Genomic DNA, 14,406 nt, shown 5'->3' on the forward strand with positions numbered 1-14,406 from the left:
TTTCTTTCTTTTATTGTTTTTTAAGATTTTATTTATTTATTTGAGAGAGAGAGCAGCAGGAGATGTAGAGAGGGAAAGAGAGAATCTCAAGCAGACTCCCCACTGAGTGGGGAACCCCACATGGGGGCTCGATTCCAGGACCGTGAGATCATGACCTGAGCCAAAATTAAGAGTCAGATGCTTAGGGATGCCTAGGTGAACTCAGTCTGCCTTCAGCTCAGATCAGGATCCTGGGATCCTGGGATCCTGAGATCGAGCCCCGTACCGTGTTCCCTGCTCAGCAGGCCATCAGCTTCCCCCTCTACCCCTCCCCACTGCTTGTGTGCACTCTCTCCCTCTCTCTCAAATAAATTAATTAATTAAAAAATGAAAAAGGAGTCGAATGCTTAACCAATGGCGCCACCCAGGCTCCCCACCTCCTATTAGACGGCTTTCTAAAAAAAAGTATTTTTAGCTAAAAAACTATATACATATACAAATATATATAAAAAACTTTTATATAGTCCTAGATATATAAAAGTTATAAAAGTTACATAAAATATAGAAGTTTTATATATATAAAAGTTTAAATAAATATAAAAATGACATAAAACTTTATATACAAAACTATATAAACATATATATATAAAACTGTATAGCTATAATATATATAATATATTCTGAAAGGTCAAGATGTTGCATAACATGGCTTCTTCCATAGAAAAACTAGCCCCAAATGTGAGCTTCAGTGACTCTGACACAATTAAGAAGGCAGAGGCACGTGTACAGAGCCAGGTGGAAGGTCACCACGGGGCGGCCGCTGACATTCCGTGGAGTTAGTCCAGCACCGCGTTACGGGCGGGTGGCAGGCAGGATGCGGTGTGGGGAGGGCACAGTCCGAGAAGCCAGCGAAGACGTTGCTGGCGGGGTGAGCCTCTGCCCCTGCCAGGGCTGGGCTTCAGGGACTGAGGACAACGCCCCAGGGGTCCCCCATTTAGGAAGAGAGTGTTGTGATCCTCTCCATTTCCCACAAAGGGGAGACAGGGCACAGAAAGGTGAGCTTGTCTGAGGACCCACAGCTTTATAAGTGACCGGTGCTTTCAACTAATACTTTTTTTTTTTTTGAGATTTTATTTATTTATTTGATAGACAGAGATCAAAAGTAGGCAGAGAAGCAGGCAGAGAGAGGGGGAGGCAGGCCCCGCGCCGAGCAGAGAGCCCAACGATGGAGGGCTCAATCTCAGGACCCTGGGACCACGACCCGAGCCGAACGCAGAGGCTTTAACCCACTGAGCCACCGAGGCGCCCTCAACCAACACTTTTACCATAAGCTTCATCTCTGGGTTTGGTTTTCTTTTTCCTTTTTTTTTTTTTTTTTAAACATATTTTGCATAATCAGTTTCGAGAGCAACCAAATTTCACAAAGCCATCATGGCCAAACACAACTCGGGACTGCAGGGGAGGGAAGGGGGGAACATTACTGAAGAGAGGAAACAAGATCTAAACAAAGATCCACCAACCTGATTTGCCTGAGACTCTACGGGTTACAGCACATTTGAGTACCTCCCCCCCGCCAGCCCCTACCAACCTCCCCAGTCCCAGAAACCCCTCAGTCCCGGGCAAATAGGGACAGTTGGTCACCAAACTCGTGGCTCACCTTTGACTCATACCCAGCAATGAAAGGAAACAAACTGACCCAGACCCCAAGGGTCCAGAAGGTCCCTGACGGTGCTCTGACCCTCTATGTGTCTGTTGTCCAAAGCCTCTGAGCCCCGAACTGGCTGCTTCTGCTTTCAAGGGGTGTCATCTTACCACCCTACCCCCACCCCAGAGTCCTCAGCCTTTCAGGGGGGTGCCTACTGGCCAGACAAGGCTGGGCACACCCCCCCCACCCCCCCGCCAGGAGCCTGAGGCTGCCAGCAGCCCTGGGCGGGAAGGGTGCCTGGTGTTCCGAGTGCCCGGTGCCCTGTGCGGAGCCTTGGCCGCCTGACCCCCAGAGACACAGAGGCACGCTCCCCACTTGGGTTTCATGGATTCCCAGCCCAGCTGCGTGGTGGTGACTGGTAAGACTGTTTTTCTGCTTTCCCATTTGCTGCTGCTTTTAGCCTGATCGTGGAATGTGCACTTGCCTGATCTGCTCATAAACAGCTCCCTCTCGGGGAAAAAAGAGTGGCAACCGGTGGTGCCAATAATTCCAGATGGAAGCTCGCGTCTTGCCATGCCTTAATTGAAAAACAGTCCAGGGGACAGAGTGGCTTTCGGCTCTGGTCCTATCCTTCACTTCAAAGGTGCCTACAGGGGGCTCGGGCTCAGACCTTGTCCATTCACCCACCAGGGAGGAATAGAGGTTGGCACCTGCTGTCCCTGAACCGTATGGCACCCACTGGGGAGTCAGCTCCATAGCAAGGCAGTGGGAGTTGGGGATCCAGAAAGAATGGGGCCTTATAAGGCTGGGACAGCGGTCTTTCTACAAGAACCTCCCCCAAAGGAGCACATAGCCCCCAACACCCAGACTGAAGAGCTTTCAGCCACTCAGAAAACCCTGAGCACCACCTCAGAACCTCCAAGGGGAGACTCTGAACCCCAAAAGATCAACTTGGAGGGAACAGCAGCCACGTACTCCTACCTTCCGCCAGCTCATCCCAAATCCACCCCAGCCGCCCTCAGTCATTGTCAAAACCGGTCCCAGAAGGGCTCGATTTCTTCACAAAGTTCCTTCTTTCCAGTTAGACACTTTGACATATTTAAAGTTTTTCGACTTGGGTGTGATGAAGGAAACAGGACACAAGGATTCCTATGGACATGGAACACCGAAACTTAATTCTCTTAATATTTTCAGACTATAATCAAACTCCTGTTACCCTTCTGAGGAAAAGAAAATTCTTTGGAAAATATTTCATCTCCCCTGTTCTCATTTGTGTTATTTGGGAGTAGAGAGACTGAGTGGTTCAAAATATTCTGGAATCGCTAAAGAAACTGTATCCCTGATAAACGCAATGCTTGTCACAAATGAATTATGAATATTGGAGCCCAGTTGGCATGTCTTTGACTCACACTGACCCCTGCCTCTGGCCTGTCAGCTTGTGGCTTGCTGGCAAACACTAGGTTTTTCGATGAAATACCTGATTATCTGCCACGCTGTGGGAATGCCCACTCACTTCTAAGAGTGTGGCCTGCCTTTATTAAAAGTGCTTTGGGGGCACCTGGGTGGCTCAGTTGGTTAAGCGACTGCCTTCGCCTCCGGTCATGATCCTGGAGTCCCGGGATCGAGTCCCCCATCGGGCTCCCCGCTCACCAGGGAGTCTGCTTCTCCCATTGACCTCTCTCCTCTCATGCTCTCTCTTTCTAAAAAATAAATAAGAAAAAAAATTTTTTTTTTTTTAAAGTGCTTTGGACTGCCAAGGGTAGTCTCTTCTTGTAATTGGATTTGCGTGGAAATCTGGCCAAGACAGTTGGCACAGAGACTGATGCAGGTGGGAGAGGACAGGGCTCTGACAAACGGGCCTCAGGTTCAAGGCCTGGCACCAGGAAGAGCAGTGGGAGGCTGAGAAGACCTGCATCCCTCCCTCCAGAGGGCCTCCCATGATTTCAAGAGAAGATTCCCCAGCCTTATGTAAATTTCACCCCCCCACCCAGAGCCTGCCAAGTTTAAAGTTTACGGTTTGACCCTATAGAACCAGAACTTCAAACCTGTACTTGCTGAGTCGTTTTTCCTAATTAAAAACAGAGAAGAGATGATCTGACCGTGCTGATCTGAATATGATTCTAAAACTGAATGTGATTTTTTTTTTTTTTTTTTTTTGTGGCTCTGCATTTTTATAATGTCTGCAATCATCCCAGGAGGTACCTGGTTTCTCAGTGATTTTTTTCTGAATCTCAATATTTTCTAAAACTTTTGTTTGTTTGTTTGCTTTTCCAGGCTGCCTCCAGTGGCAGCCACAGTCTTATTTACTGTCTAGGAGACAGTCGTGTCTAGAAGATGCACCATGGTCTTCCTGGGGTCAGGACATCCTGTCCAGAATTTCCGCATTGCCTGAGAAAGAGGGATAGATCCCTTGTGAGCCACGCTTGTTAGCGGTTCTAGACTCAGGGGCTCAGGAACTTGAAAGGCACCATCCTCTCTGGGACTGGCTCTTATTCTTATTCTGAAAACCATTGGCCACCCCTGCAGGGGCAGAGGTGGGGGTGACCCAGGAGCTCTGAGCAAGGGCCACTCTGAAGGAGAGAAAATAAGCGGTCTCCTGGGTATAGTCACTCCTGCATCATCCCTGTGATGGTTAATTTTAGGTCTCCACTTGACTTGGCCGCAGGATATCTAGATACTTGGGCTGAAAACAAGCCGCTTCCCCACCTCTAACTCCTTACTGCCATTAAGCTATTCTGCATCTGTACAATTATGTTATTTTACAAATATTGTATAAATGGCATCGTGAAGTATGTATCCTTTTGAGATTGGCTTTTTTTCACTCAGCATATTTCCTTTGAGGTTCATCCAAGCTGTTGTCTGTATCAGTGGTTCCTTTTTTTTTTTTTTTAAATGGCTTTATGGAGATGAAATTCACATGCTATAATTCACTTAAAATGGACAGTTGTCATGTGTGGTTCAGTCAGTGGAGTGTGTGACTCTTGATCTCGGGTTTGTGAGCTTGAGTTGCATGTTGGGTACAGAGATTATTTAAAAATAAAATCTTTAGGGGCGCCTGGGTGGCTCAGTGGGTTAAAGCCTCTGCTTCCGGCTCAGGTCATGATCTCAGGGTCCTGGGATTGAGCCCCACATCAGACTCTCTGCTCAGTGAGGAGCCTGTTTCCTCCTCTCTCTCTCTCTCTCTCTGCCTGCCTCTCTGCCTACTTGTGATCTCTGTCAAATAAATAAATAAAATATTTAAGAAACAATAATAAAAAATATAATAAAAAATAAAATCTTTAAAAAAATAAAAATAAATAAAATGGACAGTTTGATGGTTTTTAGTATATTTGTAGTTATGTATTCATCACACAACCAATTTTAGAACATTTGAATTACCCCGAAGACAAATCCCAAGCCCCTTGGCTATCACTCCCTAATCCACCCTGATGCTGGAAAGATGTTAGTGTTCAGAGCTGAAGGCCAAGAAAGAATTCTTGAGACATCTTTGGTGCAAAAAGGCAGTTGGTTTTGTTAAAGCCTGGGATCTGTGGGCAGGAAGAGCTGGAATGGGGCATGAGGAGTGGCCCATCATATATTTTCAAGTTGAGAGAGGCTTAGGGATAACATAATTCTCTAAGGAATTTTGGTAGCAAGGTTTCCAGGACCTTGAGGGAGCTAGATAGTTGGGAAAAGGTTGTTTTATTACTGTCCAAGAAAATCTTAATCCTGAAACCCTTCCAATGTATATCGGTGGGCCCTATGCTTGGGGGATGACTGCCATCATGTATCTCGGGGAACAGAGATAAATGAAATTTCTAAAGGCATTTTTATACGTTAAAGATTTACAGGTTAAGATTGTCTTTCACCCTTAGAAAAGTGTTCACACTGAGGCAGCTGAGCTCCTAGAGGAATATCACTCTGCCTGTTTTAAGGACTGGTCAGTGGGCTGTAAGTAAGGAGAAATTTTAATTTTTCTTTTGTCTTTTTTTCCCGCACCACCCCCCAGCCCATCCCACACTCCAAATCTACGAACCACTAACCTATTTTCTGTCTCTCTAGATTGTCAAATCTGGATGTATCATATAAATGCGGCCATACGCTGTGTGGTCCTTTGTGGCTGGCTTCTTTACTTGGCATACTATTTTCAAGGCTAAGCCATGCCGTACTAGTACTTCATTTCCTTTTCTATGAATCCCACATTTTGTTTACCCATTTGTCAGTGGATGCACACATTTGTGTGGTTTTGACTTTTTTCTTTTCACAGCTGAGTCATATTCCACGATCCGGAATTCTTGCTTTACTGTTCACCTCTTGAGGGACATTTGAGTAGTTTCCAGCTTTGGGTTATTACAAATAAAGCTGCTGTGAACATGTGTGTACAAGTTTCTGTGTGAAAACAAGTCTTTGCGTCTCTGGGATAAACTTCCGGGAATGCATAAGCTGGCAAGTCCACTTTCAGTTTTTAAAGAATCTGGCAAACTATTTCCCAAAGTGGCAGTACCATGTTGCATTTCCACTAAGCAAGGTGTATGAGCCAGTTTCTCCTCATCTCTGTCAGCTTTTGGTGTTATCAGCATTTCTATTTTAGCCGCTCTTCTAGAAATGTGATAACATCTCATTGTGGTTTTAGTTCGTGTCTCCCTGCTGGCAAGCGCGTCAGACAGTCCCCACTCTGCTTGTTTGCTGTCTGTACATAGATCTTCTTCAGAGAAATATCCCTTTGTGTATTTTGCCAACTTTTTAATTGGGTTGTTTCTTTAGCATTATGTTTTGAGAGTTCTTTATATAGTCTACCTACAAGGCCTTCCTCAGATGTGTGACCTGCAGCTGTTCTTTTCTTTTTTTTTTTTTTAACCTGTCCATGCCTTTCTTTTCATTCTCTCAAAAGGCATTGCATACAGCAGAAGTTTTCATTTGGTTGGGGTTCAATCATTAACGTTTACTTTCATAGATCATGGTGTGCTCTTGGCGTCAAGAATTTGCCTCAGCCTAGGTTTCAAGATACTCTCCCTTTTTCCTCCATAAAACTTTTATAGTTTTCCCTTTTTTGTTGAAGGCCATGATCCACTTTGAGTTAATTTTTGCGCAAGGTGCCAGACTGAGGTTGGGGATTCGTGTTTTTGCCTCCGGGTATCCTGTTGTTCCAGCCCTGTTTGTTGGAAAGGCCATCCTCCCCCGCTTCCCCGAACTGACTCCACACCTCTCCTAGCAAACAACGGGGCATATTCCCACGGGTGTACTTCTAGGCTCTTAACAAAGCATGCATTTTAACTGGACATTTGTGCACTTTCTCAAGCCCTGCTAGCTTGGGAGTGGGTGGGCAGCACATTCCTTTTTGGCTCCCCGACAATGCCTGACACAGAGAACTCTGAAAATGCTCCCAGACTGGCAAGGTAGCAGGCCTCCTGAAGAGGGGGTGGTGTATGGAGTACCCCAGGCCCACCATGGCCCTGGGAGCAGCAGGAAGCTCCCCTGGGAATTTGGGGAGCAGCCCAGGTGTAGAGGCCCAATAGGCCCGACCTGAGCTAACCAGGGTCTCTTTGGCTTCAGGTTTTGGGCCCTTCCGGCAGCACCTGGTGAATTCCAGCTGGGAAGCAGTGAAGGTAAACAAACGCCCACCAGGACCGGACCTCACAGCTCAGGGCCCCACTGATTCCTTTTGTAGCTGAGAAACCCCGGGTACAAGGCCCCTTGGTAGCCAGATCCACATCAGAGGGGAGAAGACAAATCCTCAGGACCCTGACAGAAGGACTAACCTTTGGTCCTTGGATTGAGATTCACCTGCCCCCCTGTCTATGTGGTAAAGAAGAGATGGTGGGGACACTCCTGGGAAGGACAGGGAGTGCCCAAAAGCAGGCTCTGCTGCCCCGAGAGCTAGGTTCTCATGACCACTGCCCCCTTTTGGCCCTGGGGCCGTGGGAAAATCACTTCCCCCAGGCTTAGTTTCCTTATGCATGAAATGAGTGGGTAATATTGCAGATCTTACAGAGGAGGAGGAAAAGGGACAAGCACGTAAAGCAAGTAAGCATGAAAGTCTGTAAAAACAGCTTTTTATAGTGCCTGGCACAAGGTAAGTAAGTGCTTGACAGTTGTCCTTATTATAAAGGACACACATTTTTTTATTATTTAAATTCTATTTAATTAACATATCGTGTATTATTAGCTTCAGAGTTGGAATCCAGTGATTCATCAGTTGCATGTAACATCCAGTGCTCATTCCATCAAGGACCCTCCTTAATGCCCGTCCCCGTTACCCCATCCATCCCCCCGCTCACCTCCCCTTCCTCGAACCCTCCCTTTGTTCCCTAGAGTTAAGAGTCTCTTATGGTTTGTCTCCCTCTCTGTTCTCATCTTATTTTATTTTTCCTTCCCTTCCCCTATGTTCATTTGTTTTGTTTCTTAAAGTCTACACATGAGTAATAAAGGTGTGTCCTAATAGCGTATGATTTCACTCATAGGAGGACACACCTTTATTTTGAAGGAGGTAGCCAACCAGTAGAAAGCACGTCCTAGGACGGGGGATGGGGGGGGTCAGTGTCTCATCACTAGAGGGGACCACCTCTCCTCCTTGAGGCAAATGCCTCCTATCAGTCCCACGTGCTGTCACTTAGCGACTTGGAACACAGCTGGCTGTTGATTCATACTTGACCATTAATTTCATGCCTCTGTTGGATCAAGTCAAAGGTATGGGCTTGAGTCTATTCTCAGGGCTTCCCAGTGGAGCTGAAAATGTCACAAAGCTACTTGCATCACGAGTTTTCAGCCACTATACCATTGCTTTTCTAGACTATCCACACAGATGCAGTCACGGAGCTCTTGAGTGAGAATTTATGTTGTTTTATTGTTGCTGCGTTGTTTGTTGTTGTTGTTGTTTTTCTCAGCCAGAAAAAAAAGCCCAGAGAACCCCAGACCCACTGCCAAACATCACTGCTATTCACATCGTACCAGAAAGGCTAAGTCACGGCTTTCGTGAGCAACGGGGCTGTCTATAGCCTTTTCCTCAAAAAACAGGGCTTTTTCTGCTGAACGCTGGATGGCCCTGAGCCCTGGTATTTCTTTTTGCCATCATGAAAAAAGAAAAGAGCCAGGGTGCCTGCGTTTGCCCCCCAGCTCCAACAACTGCAATCTCTGGGACCCAAAACAAGTTCCCCAGCTTTTCTCTGCTTCAGTTTCCTTATCTGCAAAGTGGGATGGTTGTCATGACTATGGGAGTTAACACATGTAAAACCCTTGGAACAGGGGTAGCTGGGTGACTCAGTCGGTTAAGCATCTGCCTTCATCTCAGGTCCTGATCTCAGGGTCCTGGGGTCGAGCCCCACATCGGGCTCCCCACTCAGTGGGGAGTCTGCTACTCTCTCTTTCTCCCTCTATGCCTCTCCCCCACTCATGCTCTGTTTCTCAAATAAATAAAACTTAAAAAAAAAAAAAACTATACCCAAAACAAAAACCAAACCCTTGGAATGGGGCAGGGAGCATTGCTGGTGTTCACAGATATTATCCTTATTACCAGGAAGCTATTCTGTCGGTCGGTCTTCTCAGCTGCGGGTCAACAGATTCTGAGTTTGGAGAGTCACACAGGAAATGGAAGGATGGAGAGGATTCTTTGAGAGACTCAAGATTGACTGATAAAGCCAGAGAAGCAGGGCAGAAACAGAAGCAGCCTAGGGGTTTCCTGGCAGCGGAATAGAATGGCAAATTAGGTGCTATGAGGGGCCCTTCCACTGTAGATAAACTAGAGAGGACAGAACTTCTGTGTATTGTTGGACATGATGTATGATGCTTTCCAGGAAAGCTTGTGTACATGACATCATGTGCCTATACCCATCACACATAGGAAGGGCTGTCACCTGAAGGAGAGACATAAGAGGCACGTGTGGGCAAACACCATTATCAGTAGTCAGCAGCAAAGTAGCTCGAGATGAAACCAAGACCTGAACTATAAACTAGACCCTTGGAAGGAGGTCCTGTGGTTACTAGGACCCCAGCTCCCAGCAGAAGCCTATGCAAATTCTCTGGAATATTTAAAACCCCAGATTCGCCACAAACCAAGACCAACTAAACAGTAGTTTCCATTCAGGCATCACCAAATACCTAAAGAAACAAACAGCTTTGAGGAAAAATCAGCAGACTTAGAATCTCAAGAATGTGAGATACTTAATCATTCTCCTAGACATCATCATAAAATAGCGTAAGTGTGAAATATTTAGAGAAGTAAAGATGGGATGACAGAAATGAGACTATCAGAGGGGGAAAGGACTATTAAAAGATCAGGTAAGTTGAAAAGGGGAGTAAAAGAACTTACAGAAATTTTAAAAAATTGTTGAGGTGAAGAATTCAACAGATGGCTTATAAGGCAGTTTAAAGTTATGCTAAGTGAAAGATACCAGTCACAAAAGATGACAGGGTAGGATTCCGTTTAGATGAATGTCCAGATGAGGCAAATCTGTTGAGACAAGAAGAGTAGGTTTGCAGTTGCTGAAGGTAGGGGAGGGGAAATTGGAGGAAGTAGGGAATGACTGTTGATGGGTACAGTGTTACTTTAGGGGTGATGAAAATATTCTAAGCTTGATGGTTCCACAACTCTGTGAATATACTAAAAATCACTGAATTATAGACTTCATTTTTTAAAATATAGACCTTAAATGGGTGAACTGTGAAATATACACACAAATTTACATTCATATGGCAGTTTAGAGAGTGATGAAGAGAAAATTAGTGAACTAGAAGATGGATCTGAAGATATTATTAAAAAGGCAGATTAAAAAAAGGTGAACAAAGAAGCGAAAAAAGAAATTAAAAGGTATGGATAATAAAATGAGATATTCTAACATATGACTAATAAGAGTTCCATGAGGAGAGACTAATGAGAATGGAGGAGAAGCAATATTCAAAGACAATGATTGAGATGATTCCAGAAGTGACAAAAGACATGAATTCACAGAGATGAGAGGTAAAAAATGTACCAAGCGAAGACTAACAAAATCCACACTTAGGCACACAATAAAACCACACAAAATCCAAGACAAAGAGATCTAAAAACTTGCGTGAGAGAAAAGATAGCCAGTTGCAGAAATTGGTCATACAGTGAGACCAAGAGTAAATTTCTCTAAAACAATAGTAAAAGCCAGAGAATAGTGGAGTAATATCTTCAAAGGGCGGCAGAATATCAACCTAAAACTGTTTTTCAAGAAAAAGAATGAAATGAAGACATTTTATAAAAATAAGCACCAGGAGGGATACCCAGCATCCTGTAGCATGGAGCCCTACCCAACCTGGCCACCTCATTAGCATAACAAAGACACTCCAGTCCCTCAGGAAATTCCAGGGGTTTTGTGCCTGGAACAAGGGACAAAAACCAGATCCACTCTTTCTTATACCACAGTTCCTTCCATGGGTTTCCGGTTTAGGAAGAGGAGGTGACCTTTAAGTAAAATCACTATAACTCGAAGCAGATTCTGAGAAGCTTGACGCTGTGAGGTACTCTGAAGAGGAAGAGATTCACTTCATTCTGGAGAACATATAGAGGAAAGGAACCTAAAGCAAAATGAGAGGAAACTGCTCCCCATCCCTACTCCAGAGGGCCACTGGGATGGCCATCCTGTGGATGCAGGATGAAGGACAGGCTGATTTCTGCCAAGTGGTAACAAATTCTCAAACTCACTGTGTGCTGGGTACCACACGGGACATTTCAGACAGAAGAGCTTATGGAGTTCTTCCTGCAGTCCAGAGAAATTGATATTTATTCCTATTGTGGAGATGGGGAAATGGATGCACGGGGAGGTTGAGTATCTGGCCCAAGGACATATGCCGTCTAGATTTCAGTCTTAGATGGTCCTGGTGAGCAAAGTCCAGGTTCATCCCACTGCATCTGTCTTCCCTTGTGGGAAAATAACATCAATAATAGCTTATAAACTTCCTAGAACTCAAGAAACATCCAAAACCGCACTACCCAATGACCCTCGGGTGAGCAAAGTGAGGAGACTCACCCAAATGCCTTAGCCCTATGGCCATGTCAACATGACTGACCGTCCGCTGTGATCTGATCTCCGCACCCTTCCCAGCTCTCCCACCAGCATCCGAGACACGGCAAGGCGACAGGCTGCTCAGTCTCCTAGCTCATGAGGAGCATCACCACAGTGGTGATGACCAGAACAGAAGCCACCCTAACAGCCAATGAAGAGGGACCCCGAGTCCCGCCACCCCCCATTTGCCTCCTCTCCACCGGTCCCTGCTCTGGGTCTCTGGTTTCTGCTCTGCTCTTCTTTCTGGCTTTTTTCTCCAGGGTGCAGTCACCTGTGATGAATTTAGAGGCTCTTTTCACTCTGAATCCGCAGGACCGTTCTCACTTCCGGGGCTGCCCTGGGTCATTCTGTGGCCTCCACTAACATGTCTGCAGACTCTACTCAGTGTTAGACCTCCCCCTTCAGGTCCGGGACCATGCTGGTAGCATCCACTGAAAGTTACCAGCAGACTATCAACAGAACATCCTTTGCAAGGCTAATCATCTAAGTAGCCATACTAAGGCAAAGGTCCAAACTAGTTCATGGACATACATTTGACCCATTATGCAGATATGGAGACTCAGATGGGCAAAGTAATGAAAAAAGAACCCCACAGAGGGCCTAGCCTGAAGCATGTGTTCCAATGGCTAAATGCATGAATGAATGCTTTGCTTTGCTTTCTTTTTCTTTCTTTCTTCCTTCCTTCCTTTTCTTTTTTTCCTTTTTCTTTATTCTTTTCTTCCTTCCTTCCTCCCTCTCTCCCTCCCTTCCTTCCTTTCTTTTAAAAAATATTTCATTTATATAGTTGAGAGAGAGTGAGAGAGCATAAGCCAGGGGAAGAGGCAGAGGGAGAAGGAGAAGCAGGCTTCCCACCAAGCAGGGAGTCTGATGCGGGACTTGATCCCAGGACCCTGGGATCATGACCTGAGCCAAAGGCAGACGCTTAACCAACTGAGCCACCCAGACGCCCCAGTGCCATTCTTTTCTATCCCCACGCTCTCTCCTAGCAACGTCAGCCTTGTCAATATCATGGGCAATGTTTAATGAGCACTTACTCCATGGCAGTCCTTGTAAGTGAGCATTATGGAATCAAAAGGAGAAAAAGAGTCATTGCACACTTACAGCATCTCACCTCTAAGAGAGGTGAGCTATTAACAAATAGTAACTTGAATGTGGTTCCGGTGGAGTTGCCTTTAAAAGTTTTTATTCGCGTAATCTCTACACCCCATAGGGCTTGAGCTCATGAGGTCAAGTGTCACACGCTCCTCAGACAGAGCCAGCCAGGCGCTCCTTGTCAGAGCTGTTCTTGAAGGGGAGAAGAGTGTTTTTAAAAAGAAGGAAAATACAGAAGACTAATATAAATGCTAGGAGTCCACAATGAAAAGAGGCATTTGCTACAAGCTCCCAGAAGGGTGATTTAATGCTGTTTACAACTAGCATGTGCCAAAGTATTTAACATCGCGCTGACCCTTGGTGGGCGCCCCTCCCTCCCTGCCCATAAGCTTTATCTAGTGACTTATGAATGCAACGGCTGCATCATTATCTCCTGGGCTTTGGACACTTTAATTTTGGAGCCAGGACCACTTCACATTCTTTCAAAAGGAATGATGTCCTTAGCTCTTCTACAAGTGCCTGAGCCTGGAAAGGCAGCAAATAAAACAAAAGTTTGTAAATCACACCATGGATCAGTTGGGCCAAGACATTATGTAACCGCATAGAAGATAAACCCAGCCTGGGTGGCCAGAGGGTCAAGGCTCTTGCCAGATTTCATAAACTTGATACAGAATAATTTCTCTTTACTCCAAAGATGAAGGGGCATCGTGCCTTTATTACATGTTGCTTTAAAAAATCATCATAATAAAGAGTAAAGGGCAGTGCATCAGAAGATCTCAAAAAGCACCTTGCCTAAGGGCACTTTACAGCGAAGGGTGAGTCTTGGGGACAAGCAGAGCACTGTCCGCCTTTCCGAGTAGAAGTCAATTGCTTCTTTGATTCATCTGTATCTTCTCTTGTAGGAAGACCTCGATTCACTTGTTAGACTGCTGCTTCATAGATTATTATTTTTTTTTAAGATTTTTTTTTTTATTTGAGAGAGAGAGAGAGCAAGTGTGCAAGTGAGGGGGAGGGGCAGAAGGAGAGGGAAAAGCAGGCTCCCCGATGAGCCGGGAGCCTAATGTGGGGCTCCATCACTGGAGCCTGGGATCATGACCTGAGCCAAAGGCAGCTGCTTAACCGACTGAGCCACCCAGGCGTCCCTTTTCTCATGATTTCTTACACCTCCTCTCTCCAGGCTGATGACTAGAGAGTGAGCCCATTTTATTGGTAGGGAGAGAAGTAGCTGTGTTCCTCCACGCGCTGGCCCTGGGACCTCATGGAACAGGTTGTCCCCGCCATCCCATTTTGCAGCGGCACTAGAAGTCACCAGAATAGGGGGCATATGTGAGCACATGGCAAGGAGTCTGGGTCCTGGACAGAAGACTTATGGCAGTGAGAGCCTCCACAGGAAGCTGGGCTTCAGAGAATCGGCTAAATAAAGGCGAGTAGAGAGAACCCCCACCTGTTGGTGGGTTTTCCATGTTCATGAAGAGTGTCCTCTGTGGTTTCACACATACATCCCCCCTCCATAAGCACCAGCTCTTATTAAACATCCAGGAAAATGCATTTAGTCGGCTTACTTGGGGGAGAACTTGCCGTTTGCAGGCAAGCGAGTCAAAGGTTTAGTTCTTGCTAAACCCTAAATCTCTTCCCACGTGGACGGGAAGACAAACCCGAGGAACCAGAGTAAGATCTTTCCAAATC

At 45.8% G+C, this 14,406-nt stretch overlaps 1 protein-coding gene across 1 annotated transcript in view; it reads left to right on the forward strand.

The window, feature by feature from the left end:
* Positions 1–1,752: 1,752 nt before the first annotated feature.
* The window catches only part of PGPEP1L (pyroglutamyl-peptidase I like), a 34,583-nt gene continuing 21,929 nt past the window's right edge, over positions 1,753–14,406 (forward strand). Inside the window, exons 1-2 of the mRNA XM_059179582.1 lie at positions 1,753–2,042; positions 7,157–7,209. Of these exons, the coding sequence (XP_059035565.1) occupies positions 2,009–2,042; positions 7,157–7,209 (87 nt within the window). The 5' untranslated portion in view covers positions 1,753–2,008. The remainder of the gene's footprint in view (positions 2,043–7,156; positions 7,210–14,406) is intronic.

The sequence above is a fragment of the Mustela lutreola genome, chromosome 7 (assembly GCF_030435805.1).
Source record: "Mustela lutreola isolate mMusLut2 chromosome 7, mMusLut2.pri, whole genome shotgun sequence".
Classification (NCBI taxonomy): Eukaryota; Metazoa; Chordata; class Mammalia; order Carnivora; family Mustelidae; genus Mustela; species Mustela lutreola.